The sequence below is a fragment of the Clupea harengus genome, chromosome 25 (assembly GCF_900700415.2).
Source record: "Clupea harengus chromosome 25, Ch_v2.0.2, whole genome shotgun sequence".
Taxonomy (NCBI): domain Eukaryota; kingdom Metazoa; phylum Chordata; class Actinopteri; order Clupeiformes; family Clupeidae; genus Clupea; species Clupea harengus.
This window is the reverse complement of record NC_045176.1, coordinates 10,371,481-10,386,753: the sequence shown is the minus strand read 5'-3', so window position 1 is coordinate 10,386,753 and position 15,273 is coordinate 10,371,481. Positions and strand designations below refer to the sequence as shown.

Here is a 15,273-nt window from a genome sequence, read left to right as displayed (position 1 = left end):
TTCCCGCTGTGTTTCTGAACCATTTATTGCAACAAAAAATAAACATGAAACATAACTCCATTCAGTCCGCACTAGGGTCAAGAGGCCAATGCTCACAGTTGAGTAGGCCGTAGTAGACCGTGACTGAGTATGACCGAACTGGCTGAGGTCAATAACGGTATGGCTTGATCACCCGCCTTCTCCCCGCCATGCGCAAATCAGACCAATTTATAGGGCAGCACCCACCCTCACCACCTGTAGAGGGTGCACACTTGCCAAACACAAATACGAAAAATGAATAGATTCGGAAAATTAAATTAAACTTAAATGCGGCTCCTAGAGATCAACTACTGCTTCAGATACCTGTTTACAAGATTACCTGCAATGTAATGCAACCATACAAAGATGACATTTTACTTACTTTTCCTAGGGAAGTAGAATACATTATTTTCCATAAGCAACCATTTCAGTGATGGCTGTCAGAAGACAAGAGACAGCAATAAAACAGAACCTTTCCTTTCATAGTTTTAATAGAGGAGCAGAGAATAAGGTGCATTAACATCATGAAATAAATAAGACTAAATACAGCTCAAGGCTCTTAGAAATAAAACAGTTGGTATTGCTTAAAGTAATCTAGTGCTTTCCCAGGGGCGAGTGGAGTCCTCCACAAGTAGCAAACCTGGATTTTTTCCCCACTTTCATGTAGCCTACCTACAGAGACAAGCAGGACTATATGCCTGCCAGGTGTGTTCACAGCTTTTCACTCTTTTCTTTAGTAAAGAAAGTAACAATACAGGGTTGTTTTCCCCTTGATAAGGCACAACGATACAGTATGATGACCCCAGAAATCTGAGGCACAGCAAATATGAAATGGAATAAGATTCCCATCACTTAAAAACTACTACTTGAGTCCATTAATAACACCATGTCAAAAACAAATGAGGTTCAAATTAATAAAAAATAAATAACAAAATTCATTTGCTCTTCAGGGCTTTCTGTTCTGCCATGGGCTTCACCACGTAGTCTTGGTACATTGAGTAGAGGACACCTACAGAGAAAGAGAAAACTTTGAAGCATACGTTTATTTAAATGACAAGAGGCAGATACAGACAGCCAGATACAAGTCAGAACCATACCTATGGTCATTGCTCCAACAATAAAACCCTGGGCTCCTACACGCATGTGAATAAGGTGCACTGACATCTTTGTGTTTCCACGGCTTTTCAGTTTGAAGAGCCCATAGGCAACAATAGCTACACATCCAGCCATTCCTGTTGAGAAAGAAAAAAATAATTTTGTGGTATTTTTTTAATCTTATGGTAAGTTTCAGGTTTCTTTATCTTATAGTAAGTTTCAGGTTTCATTTGTCTGTAGTTTAGTTTATTATATGTTACTATATGTGTATTATATGTTATATGTATATATGTTAGTATTATATGTATAGGTTGGTATATGTTTTAGCATATTGTATTGTATATTTAGTAAGGTTATTATATGTTATTACATGTAAATTATGTTCAGAGTACTTGTACAGAGTGTATGTCATGTTATGTTATGTTATATTATGTTTGCTATGTTATGCTATGGTAAGTTGTTGTGTGGTGCCTTGTCCTAAGAATTTCAGTGCCCAGTCTGACCCTGTGTCACTCTGTGCATCTGACAATAAAAGACTTGTGACTTGTGAATAATATGAGAACTAGATCTACTGTATGCCATAGCAATACAAATGTCAAACAGGGATGGTGTTGGTTTGATACAACAGTACAGCTAGTTCACATTATAAATGAAAATGTTTATTATTTACCTGCAGGAACAAATGGATTTTCTTTAGCTTTACGCATAAACTTGGACTCATGTTCATCATATTCCACTGCAGACATCTTGACTGTAGGATGAATTCCAAGATCTTGAAAGAAGGAAAAGTAAGATTTAATCACAATAGACCTCAAGTAGAATAAAAAGGCGAGACCATTGTACAAGTGGCATTTCAATGCAGTGTTTCTTTCATTAAGATAATACCATTCAAATGACAACCGTTCTAGTTGTGCAAGTCCTTCACTTATATAACGAGGAAGTGGCATCATCCATGTAGACCATAAATAAACCATTTCGCATAACATGACGTGTTAATGGAAGATCTAGGTAGGCTACTGGTCTAAATTCGCTGCAAAAGGCTGGTACAGTGTAGACTACTGATTAGAACCAACATCTAACAAAACACTATTCAAGTCAAACAAACGACTTTGACAACTTCGTCACAAAATTAGCTCACCACTTTTCGGATTATCCATACAACCATACTAAGAGAGCCATAGCCTACGCCTCATTTATGGTGGCCTTAAGTTAACAGACATAACAATACTTTTCAAAAACAACATGTATCAGCCTATTCCACAGACAGAACTATTAAAACGTAAGCTAATGCTAATGCAAGTGAGCCCCGCCCCCCCACTCACTCATTCTTAGAACGCCGGGTAGCCTCCTTCCTCCGGTTAAATAAACTTAAATATTGTTACAATATTCAACTATACCGAATCCTTGGCAGGGCTAAACGTGTGATAACTTACAACATGACTTTTAGGAAACATTCTTAAAACAACGCAGTACTCACCAGCTATGAATGTATCTCTGTTCACGTGGGAGAGCAGCGGACACGGCAAGTGTAGGTCGTTCCTAGTGACGAAGAGTGACGTTTTACTGACGTAGGGGCGGAAGAAAGAGATTTGCTACGAGTTTTCTTTTCTTCTTATATCACTCTCATAAAAGAAACCCAAAACAACACAGCTCACTGTAATACGACCCTATTCATATTCCATGGAATCTTTGTTCAGATTAACTGAATTCAACATTTGACTTATCTCTGTAAATATTAAATGCTCACACTACTCTGAGTTAACTCAGTTGTCCAGAATGCCACGTGAGCACGAGCACAAAAAAGTTGATGTAACCTCGGAGACTGCTCTGATGTAACCAGTGACGGTGATCTCAGCCGTGTCCTGTAGAACAGTATGTGCCTGTCGGACGGACCTTGACTATAACGCGATCATGCCCGATCAGCTGAATTGTGCAATACTTTAACAGTTTATCAGTAGCTGGGTTTCCAAATCATTTGCATATTTTCAGAGCATTTATGAAAATTCGCTAGTCTATGGGTGTTCCCATCCACTGTGTTATGCGAATTAAAAATGGACACTCCACAACCGTTTCCATCCAGGATTTCCTATTCGAAAGGTAAAAGTTTGCATCAGCGATTCACTTTTGCAGATTCACTGTCAGCAAACTGACCAGTAGGCTATACCACCCATGATCAAATATGTTCTGTTTTTGGATTCTGAGTAAAGCCAAGAAGGAAGTTTGCTTCATGTGGTCCTATAAAGAAGCCTTATTTGCAAGGATGTTGAGCAGGTAATATGGTGACTCAATGAAGATGGAAAACAGCTTCACTCCCTTTAGGTCATGGTCAGATGACATTTCCTTTTATCAAAGGAGTCAGTGTTTTGTGCAAGCTCTGAACATGTATGAGGACTACAAGACTACAATGCATGAAATAATCTCGTGAAGTTGTTCATTCATCAGCAGTCACTTTTTTTCAGGTCAAGTTGCTTTTTAATCTGGGACACAATTTTGTTAGAGTTAAAAACCTGTTACATCAGAGTTCATTGTCATTATCATTTCTTTTACAGTTGACTGTGTGTAAATGTATCTGTGAAATGAAACCGGAACCAGTTGACTGTAGGCCACAATTTACGGGTCTTTACATGGCACTTTCAAATAAAATAACATTAACACACATAAAATTATGACCAATGATTCCAACTGGAGTTGGGGTTCATCAGAATCAGAATCAGAATAGTATTTATTGCCAAGTAGGTTTACACCTACCTCGAATTTGTTCTGGTGTGTAGGTGCATACAGTGAACATAAAAACATACAAACACAATAAGTACTACACATAACATAAAAACACACTAAGTACTACACATGAGAGAAGTACTTCAGATGAAATACAGTATATAGGATACAATATATATAAAAAAATGTATATAAAAAAGTATATTAGAGGTCAAATGCAAAGAGGAAGGTAGGAGTGCAAAAGTGAATCCGCAATGTGCAGTGAGCAATGTAGTGTGTGTTAACATAACACAGACTTGAGGTGTGGGGGCGGGATAAGAGTCCACGTCAGGTGGGGGTCCCGGGCCTTGTTAATAAGGCCAACGGCAGCCAGGAAGAAGCTGGTTTTGTGGCGTGAGGTTTTGGTCCTGATGGACCGCAGCCTCCTGCATTAGTGGCCGGGGCGGCTTTTGTCAATGTCAGTCAATCAATGTCAACTAATAGCTTTTATGTTGCTACGTCAGTCACAATTTTACAAAACCACATAGTCACATAGTCTGTTTCTGGTGTGCCAGACTGGCATCGTGCTGATTACAAAGCCTCAAAATGGAATTTGGTTGGATAACTAGGTGTTACAGAGTTGAACATTTAGTTTGACAATAATATGAATTACAGTGAATGTATTGTAGTTTATTGAAGTTATTGCAAGAAAGTAAATGCTAGTTATACAGCTGTATGGAATTAGAGGTCATTAATATTTACAGTTGATGTGAACTAGCTTTGATTGAATGGTATCTTACATCTGCTCATGAATATAATTTCAAAGTAAGAAGCATGTTTCCTCATGAATCTATGGACTGCCCCATAAAGCTTACATTTAGCCTAATTTAACCTCTTAGTTCCAGCCATCTACTCACCTTTTCTCCTTGTCACCCAGCATTAGGAAGTATGCTCTTATCTCTCAAAGACCTGACATAGCTGACAGTTGACTTCTGCCTATTGACCAGTGACTAGTGTACAGTTGTTATATGATTGTGCAAGCAATCACATATTATTATTATTATTATTATTGTTATTGGATAGTGATATGAAAATAATAATAATAATAATTAAATATATATATGAAAGGTCATTGACATTGGTTGTAATGTTGTAAAATAATATTTTACCTGAACAATATTTCACCTGATGGGTGTGCTTTACTGTAGAATGTTAAAGGTGACAGACATTTTGTGGTTACTGTTGTCTAATCATTAACTGCGACATCCTTTGTTATCAATAGCATGGCCTCATTGATTTGTGTCAGTGACTGTTATCTTCACGTGTGCATGTGAACACTGACTTTGGGGATTGAACTTCTGCCAGGGAATTCCTTCCAAAAGGGGAAGAGCAAAAAGGGGAGGAGCACAAGCTCTGTTTCTAGGGCAAAGCAGTTACCACAAAGCTCAGTGTTACTCAGAGACTGAGCAAGACAACAACTATGAACCTGATTCTATCCGTTTTGCTTGCTCTTTTCCTTTCTGTTCTCGGTGGGCTGTATCTCCTGGGAGCCTTCCGCAGACGCCGTCCCGGTGAGCCTCCACTTGATAGAGGCCTTCTGCCATGGTTGGGACATGTTCTTGAGTTCAGGAGAGATACTGCAAAGTTTTTAGAGCGAATGAAAGAAAAACATGGAGATATTTTCACAGTGCAGCTGGGCGGTTTTTATTTCACATTCATCATGGACCCTTTGTCATTTGGATCAGTTGTGAAAGAGGCCAGAGCAAAACTAGATTTCAATGAGTTTGCAAAAAAACTTGTTGAAAGAGTATTTGGATATTACTCTATGGAAGGTGACCACAAGTTCCTCCAAATGTACAGCAACAAGCATCTAATGGGTGATGGGCTAGTTGTAATGACCCAGGCTATGATGAGCAACCTCCAGAATCTTATGCTGCACAGTGTTGGTTCAGGAGACCATCAAAATGGCTGGCAGGAAGATGGACTTTTCAAATACAGCTACAACATTGTTTTTCGAGCAGGATATCTGGCATTGTTTGGCAATGAGACAGCCACAAAGTCAGGGAGCCTGGAGAAAGCCTGCAAAGCAGATCGCCTGGAATCAGATGAACTTTTTTATGAGTTCCGCAAGTATGATCAGCTTTTCCCTAATCTGGCATATGGCGTCCTTGGCCCTAGTCAGAAGATGGAGGCAGAGCGTCTGAAAAAGATTTTCTGGGATATGCTGTCAGTACAGAAAATGAATAACAGAGATAACATCAGTGGTTGGGTCCTGGACCAGCAGCAAGTCAGAGCTGAAAACGGAATGGAGGAATACATGCAGAACCGGTTTATGTTTCTTCTCCTTTGGGCATCGCAAGGAAACACAGGCCCTTCTGCCTTTTGGCTGCTTCTCTTTCTGATGAAGCATCCTGAAGCCATGAAGGCGGTGCGAGCTGAGGTGGAACAGGTACTGCTCGAGAGTGGGCAGGAGGTGAAGCGTGGAGGACCCCTCGTTGACCTGACCAGGGACATGCTCCTGAAGACACCAGTTCTTGACAGCACTGTGGAGGAGACCTTACGTTTAACAGCCGCACCTGTCCTCACCCGTGCTGTACTGCAAGACTTATCCTTGAAGATGGCTGATGGTTGTGAGTATAGCATCCGGGAGGGAGACAGAGTGGCTCTTTTCCCCTACACAGCTGTGCAAATGGATCCAGAAGTTCACCCTGATCCAACCACTTTCAAATATGACCGTTTCCTCACTTCAAATGGTGAAAGATTGACAGATTTCTACAAAAAAGGGAAAAAAGTGAAATACTACACCATGCCCTGGGGGGCTGGTGTGTCCATGTGTCCAGGGCGCTTTTTTGCCACCAATGAGTTGAAGCAGTTTATCTTTCTACTGCTGTCATACTTTGACTTTGAGCTGAAAAACCCTGAGGTGAAGATTCCTGATATTGATGTAAGGCGTTGGGGATTTGGGTCAATGCAGCCCACGCAAGACATTCCCTTCAAATATAGGCTTAAATTCTGATATAATGAGATTTGTGTGTTTTGTGTTGTGTGTAAACAATGTATGCATACATCTTCAATAACTACAACATTTACTGTATATGATTTATACTTTTATAGGTTTATGAAATGAATGCCAATGAAATCACATATACTTCCCAATATATCTTGATCAGTCACCATTAGTTTTATATTCAAAAGACGAAGTGAATCAATTTGACTTAAACAGATCATTGTGGTAATTTTTTAGTTTTGCTTGGAAAGAAATGTTAATAACTAATAAAAAAGGCTTGGAATAAAATGGATATTTTAAAAAACACTTTTGCAGACTTTCATTCTCTCTGTCTTCCCTGTAAAAAATGATATGCTGGACTCAACACTACCACTCAAAAGGAGTGAGGCAACATTATTCATTATTATACGCTTTTATATTGAGCAAATTCACAATCAAATCTTTTTCAGGGCGTACCCTTATTGAAATCATGTGAGGTGACCAAAATAATTTAAGTGAATTTTACTGTGTCCTACATATTTTTTTTATTTCACTTAAAGAATGTTGTTAATTTTAATTTATTTCTGTGTATGTTTTCGCTCATTCATACTCAGTGTAACAAACTATTATTTTATTCAAAACCCCACTACCTTCCATAGCAGGAAAGATACACAAATAAGCACTAAGTACCAACTCTGTGCCACCTTCAAGTGTGCTGATTAATGCTACTTGACAGATATCAACTTCACATTAAGCTCAAAGACAATATTCTTTTCTTTCCATAATGTTAATCCTGACCATACTCTAAAAATCACCTACACAGTTATCACGTTATTATGCTCACAAACTGCTCTACCATGCACAGATCTTAAGAAGCCAGAATAAATACTTAAGAAGAAAATAAAATCTTAGAACAAGATGGTGGCATTTACCCTAGAACTAGGAACTAATCGATGTAACTCACCACTGCAATTTATCGGCATTAATGGCACCTTAGGCTGTAAAGTTAACTTTAAATTGTGCCTAGTTAAGTCTGCGTGGTTAATTGTGCATAGTCTGATTCTGCTAAGTGAATTGTGCCTAGTTTGATTCTGCAAAGGAAATGGTGCCTAGTTAAATGTAGCACTGTGAGTGCGTTTTGTCTCTGTGATTTATGTTTGTTTATTTTGTGTGCACTGGTTTGGGGTTGATGTAGAGAATCCCCCAGGTGAATAAATAAGAAATATATTTTTATATGAAAGCCACCATCTCCTGCACCCTTCTTCCCAACTACCACCCAGTCCAGTCGCGACCTCCCAGAACAACGTGGGGTGACCGCCCGGTCCCTCACATTTGGTGGCAGTGGTGGGATGGTACGCTAACGGAGACACTGGGTGGAAGCAAGCAGAAAGGAGACTGGCACGGGCAGGAGAGAGCCTACCACCGGTGGCTCAGCTGGAGCTGGAGCAGCAGGTGGAGCCAGAACGGGGTGGCCGACTTGTCCCGCCACTCATGTGGCGAGACTCCAGAAGGGGAGGGAAGTGAGAGAATCTCAATGAGCACGCTTAAGTTGAAGAAGGGACCGGAGGACGAAGTCAGGTCTCTGGAGTTTATTTCGGCGTGGAGACCCCCTTTCAGCTGGTGCTTAGAGAAAGGCCTACCTGATAGCAGAATTAGTTGGCATTTATACATTTCAGTCAGGTAGAATACAATAGGGGAGGGGATGACCACACCCTTTAGGTGAGACAGTGGGGTGAGGGGTTCACCTATGGGCGGAGGGGGGTAATACCAGGGTACAAAGAGTTTTAGCAGGAAGGAGGCTATCTGGGGGGGAAGGGGTTCACATGCCTTTTGTTCAGGTCTCAGTGAGACAGACAGAGTACACATCCAAAATGAGTTGCAGATACAAAATAAGGAGTTAATGTCTTACAACAACAGAATAGCAATATTTCAAGTTCCATCAGTCCCCTATATGAGCATTTATATGCTCACACAATAACCACCATGCAACAGCCAATCAGAGCAGGAAACATCAATATATGTTAAAGATACAAATGATACAGAATAACAGTAGAATAGCTATTTTGCAGTTCCATCAGTCCCCTATATGAGCATTTATATGCTCACACAAGAACCACCATGCAACAACAAATCAGGCCAGGAAAACATCAATATGCGGTTCCATCAGTCCCCTATATGAGCATTTCTATGCTCACACAAGGATTATCATGTAAACACCCAGAACCCATATGCAGAGTCCTTCTGCCATGTATGTGAGTATTCTGGGTGGGTAGTCTCTACCATGACAAGAAGTGCTGAATCAGGAACACGAAGCATGTGGATGGCCGGTTGAAGAGTACAGGTGTCCATTGTGGTCATAGGGTTGTCAATAGTCCTTCAGTTTAGGGTGAGTGTGTGTATCTCTGGGGAAAGGTGGACAGCCCATCACCTCAGCCTGGGCCCACCGCTCCAGGAGGCCAAAAAGTCCCAGGACACACAGAAACAGGGAGGTGTTAGATGCGGTGTGTTGGTGGCAGCTGATGCTGTTTCCCCTTGCTCCTGTTGGGCAGGGGAGGGTTAATCTTCTGCTCTGACTGGACGTGAAGTGTTGGGTGACCTCAGGGTCCGAATTCTTGGCTGCGGGTACTCATCAGATTTCCAACAACAACAGTATGAGGGTTTAACAGAAAGCATTTGATTGTGAGAGAGGGGGAGGGGGGTTTGGTAACAGGAATGTGCAAGAGTACTTGACAACAGTCAAGGCACACGGCTTGGGCAAAATTACAGGGATAAGGGTGGAACAAACAAAGAGAAAAGGCACAAACTTCGACAAAATAAAAGGACAACATAAAATAGTGTAAGCACTGTCAGTAGATAAGTCACAAAGAGCCTTTAACTCCCCCATATGATAGCTTGGATGCTATCACCATTGAAAAGTATATACAGGGTAAAGCAAGGCATTGTCAGACTTAAATCATACCAGACAATAAACAAAACGAAGTCAGTGGTCAAAAGTATGTCCTGGTATATTCTCACTCAGTCGGTGAGTGGAATTGAGTCGTGTTAAGTCCATTCATACAACGGCTGGCCAGCCCATTTACACACACGCACTCGTTCGCTCAGGACACGCGTTGATTGACTCGAGGGGAAACAAAGACAAGAGATATTAATTTAGATTACAACACGTGTGCAACACACAACACAAAGAGTTAGCAGATGTCTGCCTCCTCACTATTCAATGGTGTGATTTGACTATCAGACAGCGGCCGGTCACTTGAACAATGAGCATGGGATGCTTTTTTAAAAGGGGCATCCCAACCTATTGTGGGCCCATACTCGTAATTGTAACACAACATACAATGATCTTATCTCAGAGTAAAAAATCATGTAGGCCCATCTTATAAAAGTCACAGATCGACGCACATAGGCTTACACAATGAACATAAAACATGGGACAGACAAACACATATCACGCCGAAACAAACCTCAGAAACTGACTCGTCCTGGTCCTTTCAATGAACAATAAAGTAAATTGTAGTGAACGGGACTTTTCTATGTGCAGAAGTTTTCAACTGAGCTCTCTATACTGCGGCCAGCTTGAACTATGAGTTTAAATGCCTTTGACGGCAATTTTAATTCTCCACGCTCTGATCAAGATTACCCTTACCACGCAACTCACTATAACCCATACAATTGTTGCAATTATTACAGTTTACTCGGATATCAAATCAAACCGCCTCGCTCTGATAAGCAAATGCCTGCACTCGGTCAGCTAAAATTGCGAGTTTGAAAAGTTTTTCACCCTGTAAAAGTTCGACACTGTAAGTAGTCCTATTTAAATCCCGGAACTCAAATAATGTATCCAACCTTTGTTCACAGCCTACACCCTTATGTACTCTGGTCAAAACAATTCTGCACATAGAATGAGCGTAAATAGCTTACCTGTCCCATTCACAATGTATGAAGCGTCGGCTCGGATTCTCTGCTCTTTCGGGGAGATGTAGATCTCCCCCGGCTCGAAGGACCATCTGAGAGAATCTCAATGAGCACGCTTAAGTTGAAGAAGGGGCCGGAGGACGAAGTCAGATCTCTGGAGTTTATTTCGGCGTGGAGACCCCCTCTCAGCTGGTGCTTAGAGAAAGGCCTACCTGATAGCAGAATGAGTTGGCATTTATACATTTCAGTCAGGTAGAATACAATAGGGGAGGGGATCACCACACCCTTTAGGTGAGACAGTGGGGTGAGGGGTTCACCTATGGGGGGAGTGGGTGATACCAGGGTACAAAGAGTTTTAGCAGGAAGGAGGCTATCTGGGGGGGGAAGGGGTTCACATGCCTTTTGTTCAGGTCTCAGTGAGACAGACAGAGTACACATCCAAAATGAGTTGCAGATACAAAATAAGGAGTTAATGTCTTACAACAACAGAATAGCAATATTTCCAGTTCCATCAGTCCCCTATATGAGCATGTATATGCTCACACAATAACCACCATGCAACAGCCAATCAGAGCAGGAAACATCAATATATGTTAAAGATACAAATGATACAGAATAACAGTAGAATAGCTATTTTGCAGTTCCATCAGAAGTGTGAAAAGGTGAACTCCCTCCCCCTCTCACTGTGGTCCACGAGGGGAGAAAAGCTGGACTCCCCCACCGTAATGGTTGGGTCTGGGTTCCCCTGCACCTGTGGATGCTGGCCAATTGGGACTGATTGGGTCAAATTAGCCCCATGGGCTGCCTTATTAAAAGGCATACCTCATTGTAGTTCGAGAGACAGACTGGACAGGCTGCAAGAAGCTGAGGCAGGTACATAGACGAAACCTGTCAAGAGTACAGAGTTGTACCTGGCCTGTTTTAAAAGGTTTAGTTTTGTTCAGTGTATGTTTCTCTGTTTGTGGGGTTGTGAATACCCTGTTTTTTGTATATATGTTTTTGGGGTTCGAGTCCCTGTGTTTTTGTAAATAAATATATCTGTATTTTTATAAGAAAGCCACTGTCTCCTGCGCTGTGTGTTCTCCTGCCTACCTGGAACCACGATCCAGAAGCCTACATCCCACATCGTGAGATGGCCGGCTCGGGCCATTCTCACAGGGTGTCAGGGGCAGAATGTGGTATTATGGTATTTGTTTGTGGCAAATGCATGGCAATAGTCTTGAGGTATAAAACAAGACATTTAGAATGTTTGGGGTTAACCTCTTCTTCTGTCTCTGGTCTCTTCTTTTCCTGGCTCATCTTTAGTGGAGAGGGATACTGTCTTCCTCTGCTTGTCTGTCCCTCCTTCATTGTCTTTCTCTCACTCACTCATTCATCTCAGATTTTGATTATGTTATCTTCATCTCATGCATTCAGGTTTATTTGGTCATTCATATATTTGGTCTAATTGGCCTTTTTTCGGTTTATTCAATTGTTATTATTTACACTTTAACTTTTTTTACTAACATTTAAGTTTACCATTAAATGTATAAACTGTTCATTCATTAACCATTCATATAACTATGACATACAGTAATTAAGATGTAAACTAATTAAGAGTCAGCTTATTTTTTCCATAAACTTTACCACTCTACTGTGTCATCAAGTTCTGACACGTCAAGTTCTGACTCATCTATTAACGTTCGTCATTGGTAGCATTTTGGCTGTCCTGACAGTACACCAGTCATCAGGTTCTCTTTAACAGCCTCTTAAGGACACAGAACATGACGTCAATCACTTCATCATGTTGCAATACTCCGGCTTTGAGCAAGCTGATTAGAAGTTGCTCCAACTATTAAAGTTGTATAGATAAATGAGAGGTAAGACACTGCCACCAGGAAAGGCACTTATCAGATTCACTATACTAGTTGAATGACTTTTGGACTTATTTGCTTATGGTTGCGGGATTATACTGGGAGTTTTCCATACCACTGAGGGTGGTAGACATTAACAGAGGATGGAGACTGAGGGAGAGATAAATACAGTCTGGGATAAATAGAACATGGGATGACTGGGCAAAGACATTAACTGTAGAGGGAATCATGCCCAAATTGAGATTTAGGGGCAACTCACTTCTGAACACAAGGGTGATGCATCACACCACTAGACAGAGAATGTTAGGTATTTTATTTACTGTTCTGCTGAATAGGGGAGGTCGACATGTTTTGTGGCTTACCTCTGATCTAGATAGACATCTCATCAAGTGAGCGAGGCTGGTGTGTCAACCCAGACATATGGTTTCTCCATACCAGACCATATCTCATGCTGGGACAAGTTCAGAGGGCATTCTTCCAGCTCAGAAAGTACTGTTTTTTATGCAAAGGTGGATGTCTAATTCAAATCAGTGAGGAATGATTTCAAGGTAGACTAGTACAATACTGTAGTGGAGTAGGCAGTAAAGAGGCAAGCACATCATGTATTAGATGGAAGACAACTGATACATAATGGCAGCAGAGCAGGAATCTTATATGCAGACACAACACAGTGAGCAATGGTGACAGAGCAAAGAACAAGAACAAGAACAAACACAGTGAGTAATGGTGCCAGAACAAAGGACAGGCTACAGGCACTGCATTATGGGCGAGCTATTACACCCTGTTTTACGCACAGAAATACGCACAAGAGCATGCAACTCCACAGCACACTACAATACTTTGTGCAAAACTTAACAACACTTTGTCCTCCATATTACATTGGTTGTCTGGCACCTGGTGGCTTTTATGGCTTGGTATATAGCTCAGTATAATAGGCGTTAATCAGTGAACCCTGACCTTGTCCTTGAACATGTGACACACATTCTTTCAAGGTTTCCTGAGAAGGGTAAAAGTGAACTATGAAGCACGGCGCATTGAAAAGCTTATGTTTAAAGTGATAGCTACTGATGATTACATTTGAAGTGCTTATTCATTGAGCACACATTTTTATTCAGAGCATTTAACAGTAGAGTATTGTTTTTATTGTTATAACAGAGCAAGTTAACTCCAGACCCTTCTAAATCAAATGACTTCTCATAAAGACAGAGTATAATCACCTTATCATTGAATGATTTTGTAAATGTTCCATAGGCATTTAAAGTCAAAATGAATTTTGAAGATAGACCCTGTCAGAGGAACAGAGGAAAACGTGGTATAACTTGTTGTAGCGACATCTTATGGATGATTTGTTTGAAATTGGGTGAATAGCTTCTTAATCTATATGACATTATTAATGAGCCCACTAAATTGCAAAAATAAATAGGTAACCATTTTGTTGAGCGAGCCAAATGGAACTTTAGGAGATGTGAGTAAATGTAGCCAATAGGGGTGTAAAAAATAACCGATACGTATCGATATCCGTTTTTAGCGTGTAAGATACAACTACATCGATGCGTGAAGTCCTGTTTTGGTATTAAAATGACATGACCCGGTCGTTGCCTCGGTTTAAAAGTTATGAACCGGTTCACTAGCGGTTGACTCTCCGTTAAGTTGCTATGCAAAACACTCACTCACTGACCTGGTGTATTTGATCTCAGTCAGAACAATGACAACCTGTCATTGGCCAAAGCCTGCATAGCATAAGCCAACCAGGCTGTATTCTCACATATAACGCCCCGAGGTACATGGAAGAATTATACATAGACCTGGAGAGAATGACAGATTACAACTCCCATTCATTTCAATGGCCAATACTATGCTAGCTACCCCATTCATTTCAATGGCCAATGCTATGCTAGCTACTTCAGCCAAGGAAGAGAAATCGTTATTGATTGCGTTCACATCAATTCTACAGACATCCTCGGATTTAAATAATTATATTAATAATAAATAGGAGAATATTTGTATCATTAACAATTATGTTTAACATTTATAATCATGATTCCGAGACAGAGGCATCGTGATGCTTTCGCGTTGCCTGTGGAGTGTGCACACATTGCAATTACATGCCCTTATAAGGAGCTGGCGGGGCGTTTCTGTATGCAAGTTCAGGTGCATGAGAAAGGGCGTTCAATTTAAGAATCAGTGCACAGCTAAGAACACTTTGACGGTTTAAGAACACATTTCCAGGCGTTCATGAATCCGGTGGAGATCTTTTCTTAGGTTGGTCTTTCGAAGTTGGTAAGAAGATATTTAAGAAGACACTTAAGAAAATGTTCGAGAATGAGGTCCATTGTTTCCTCACAACGCAGTGTTTTCAATTATTGAACTGCATCGAATCACATTGAATCGCATGCATCGAATCGCACTGAATCGTTTTTTATCAACATGCATCTTTTCTTGTATCGTATCGTGCCCATGTATCGAGATACGAATCGGATCGTCTTTTTCATGAGAGTTTAACTTGAGCTTGAGCCATTCTTGATATATTGAAATTTCAGTTGCAGCACCCCTCTGAAAGAAATTCACAAAATTGGGCATGCATCCAAAGAATGTGGTAGTGATGCAGCATATCAATTTTCGTGAACTTTCAACCTTTACATTATTTTTGCATTGAATATTATTCACTAGGTGGCACTACTCCACAAATGTGTCGTAATAAGCTAGGGT

The 15,273-nt window shown here is 40.7% G+C and overlaps 2 protein-coding genes across 4 annotated transcripts; one reads left to right on the top strand and one right to left on the bottom strand.

Moving 5' to 3' along the window:
• Window positions 1-7: 7 nt before the first annotated feature.
• Window positions 8-2,730, bottom strand: higd1a (HIG1 hypoxia inducible domain family, member 1A). 3 transcript variants are annotated; one of them, XM_031563188.2, is made up of 4 exons: window positions 2,591-2,730; window positions 1,784-1,885; window positions 1,116-1,250; window positions 8-1,027 (listed from the first exon to the last, which is right to left on the bottom strand). In XM_031563188.2, the coding sequence occupies exons 2-4, from the start codon at window positions 1,857-1,859 to the stop codon at window positions 954-956; spliced, it is 285 nt and encodes a 94-aa protein (XP_031419048.1). In that variant the 5' UTR covers window positions 1,860-1,885; window positions 2,591-2,730; the 3' UTR covers window positions 8-953. The 3 variants fall into 3 exon arrangements, with proteins under 3 accessions (XP_031419048.1, XP_012683371.1, XP_031419047.1); XM_012827917.2 differs by lacking the exon at window positions 2,591-2,730 and adding an exon at window positions 2,436-2,454; XM_031563187.2 differs by lacking the exon at window positions 2,591-2,730 and adding an exon at window positions 2,252-2,383.
• Window positions 2,731-5,244: 2,514 nt separating this feature from the next.
• On the top strand, window positions 5,245-7,084 carry LOC105900586 (5-beta-cholestane-3-alpha,7-alpha-diol 12-alpha-hydroxylase). Its single transcript, XM_012827915.3, has one exon. The coding sequence runs from the start codon at window positions 5,291-5,293 to the stop codon at window positions 6,824-6,826; it is 1,536 nt and encodes a 511-aa protein (XP_012683369.1). The 5' UTR covers window positions 5,245-5,290; the 3' UTR covers window positions 6,827-7,084.
• The last annotated feature ends 8,189 nt before the right edge of the window (window positions 7,085-15,273 follow it).

Coding starts and splice junctions, on each gene's coding strand:
- LOC105900586 (XM_012827915.3), top strand. CDS start 5,291: ATGAACCTGATTCTATCCGTTTTGCTTGCTCTTTTCCTTTCTGTTCTC.
- higd1a (XM_031563187.2), bottom strand. Junction 1,251..1,783: donor AAATCCATTTGTTCCTGCAG/GTAAATAATAAA, acceptor CTTTCTCAACAG/GAATGGCTGGATGTGTAGCT. Junction 1,028..1,115: donor TGTTGGAGCAATGACCATAG/GTATGGTTCTGA, acceptor CTTTCTCTGTAG/GTGTCCTCTACTCAATGTAC.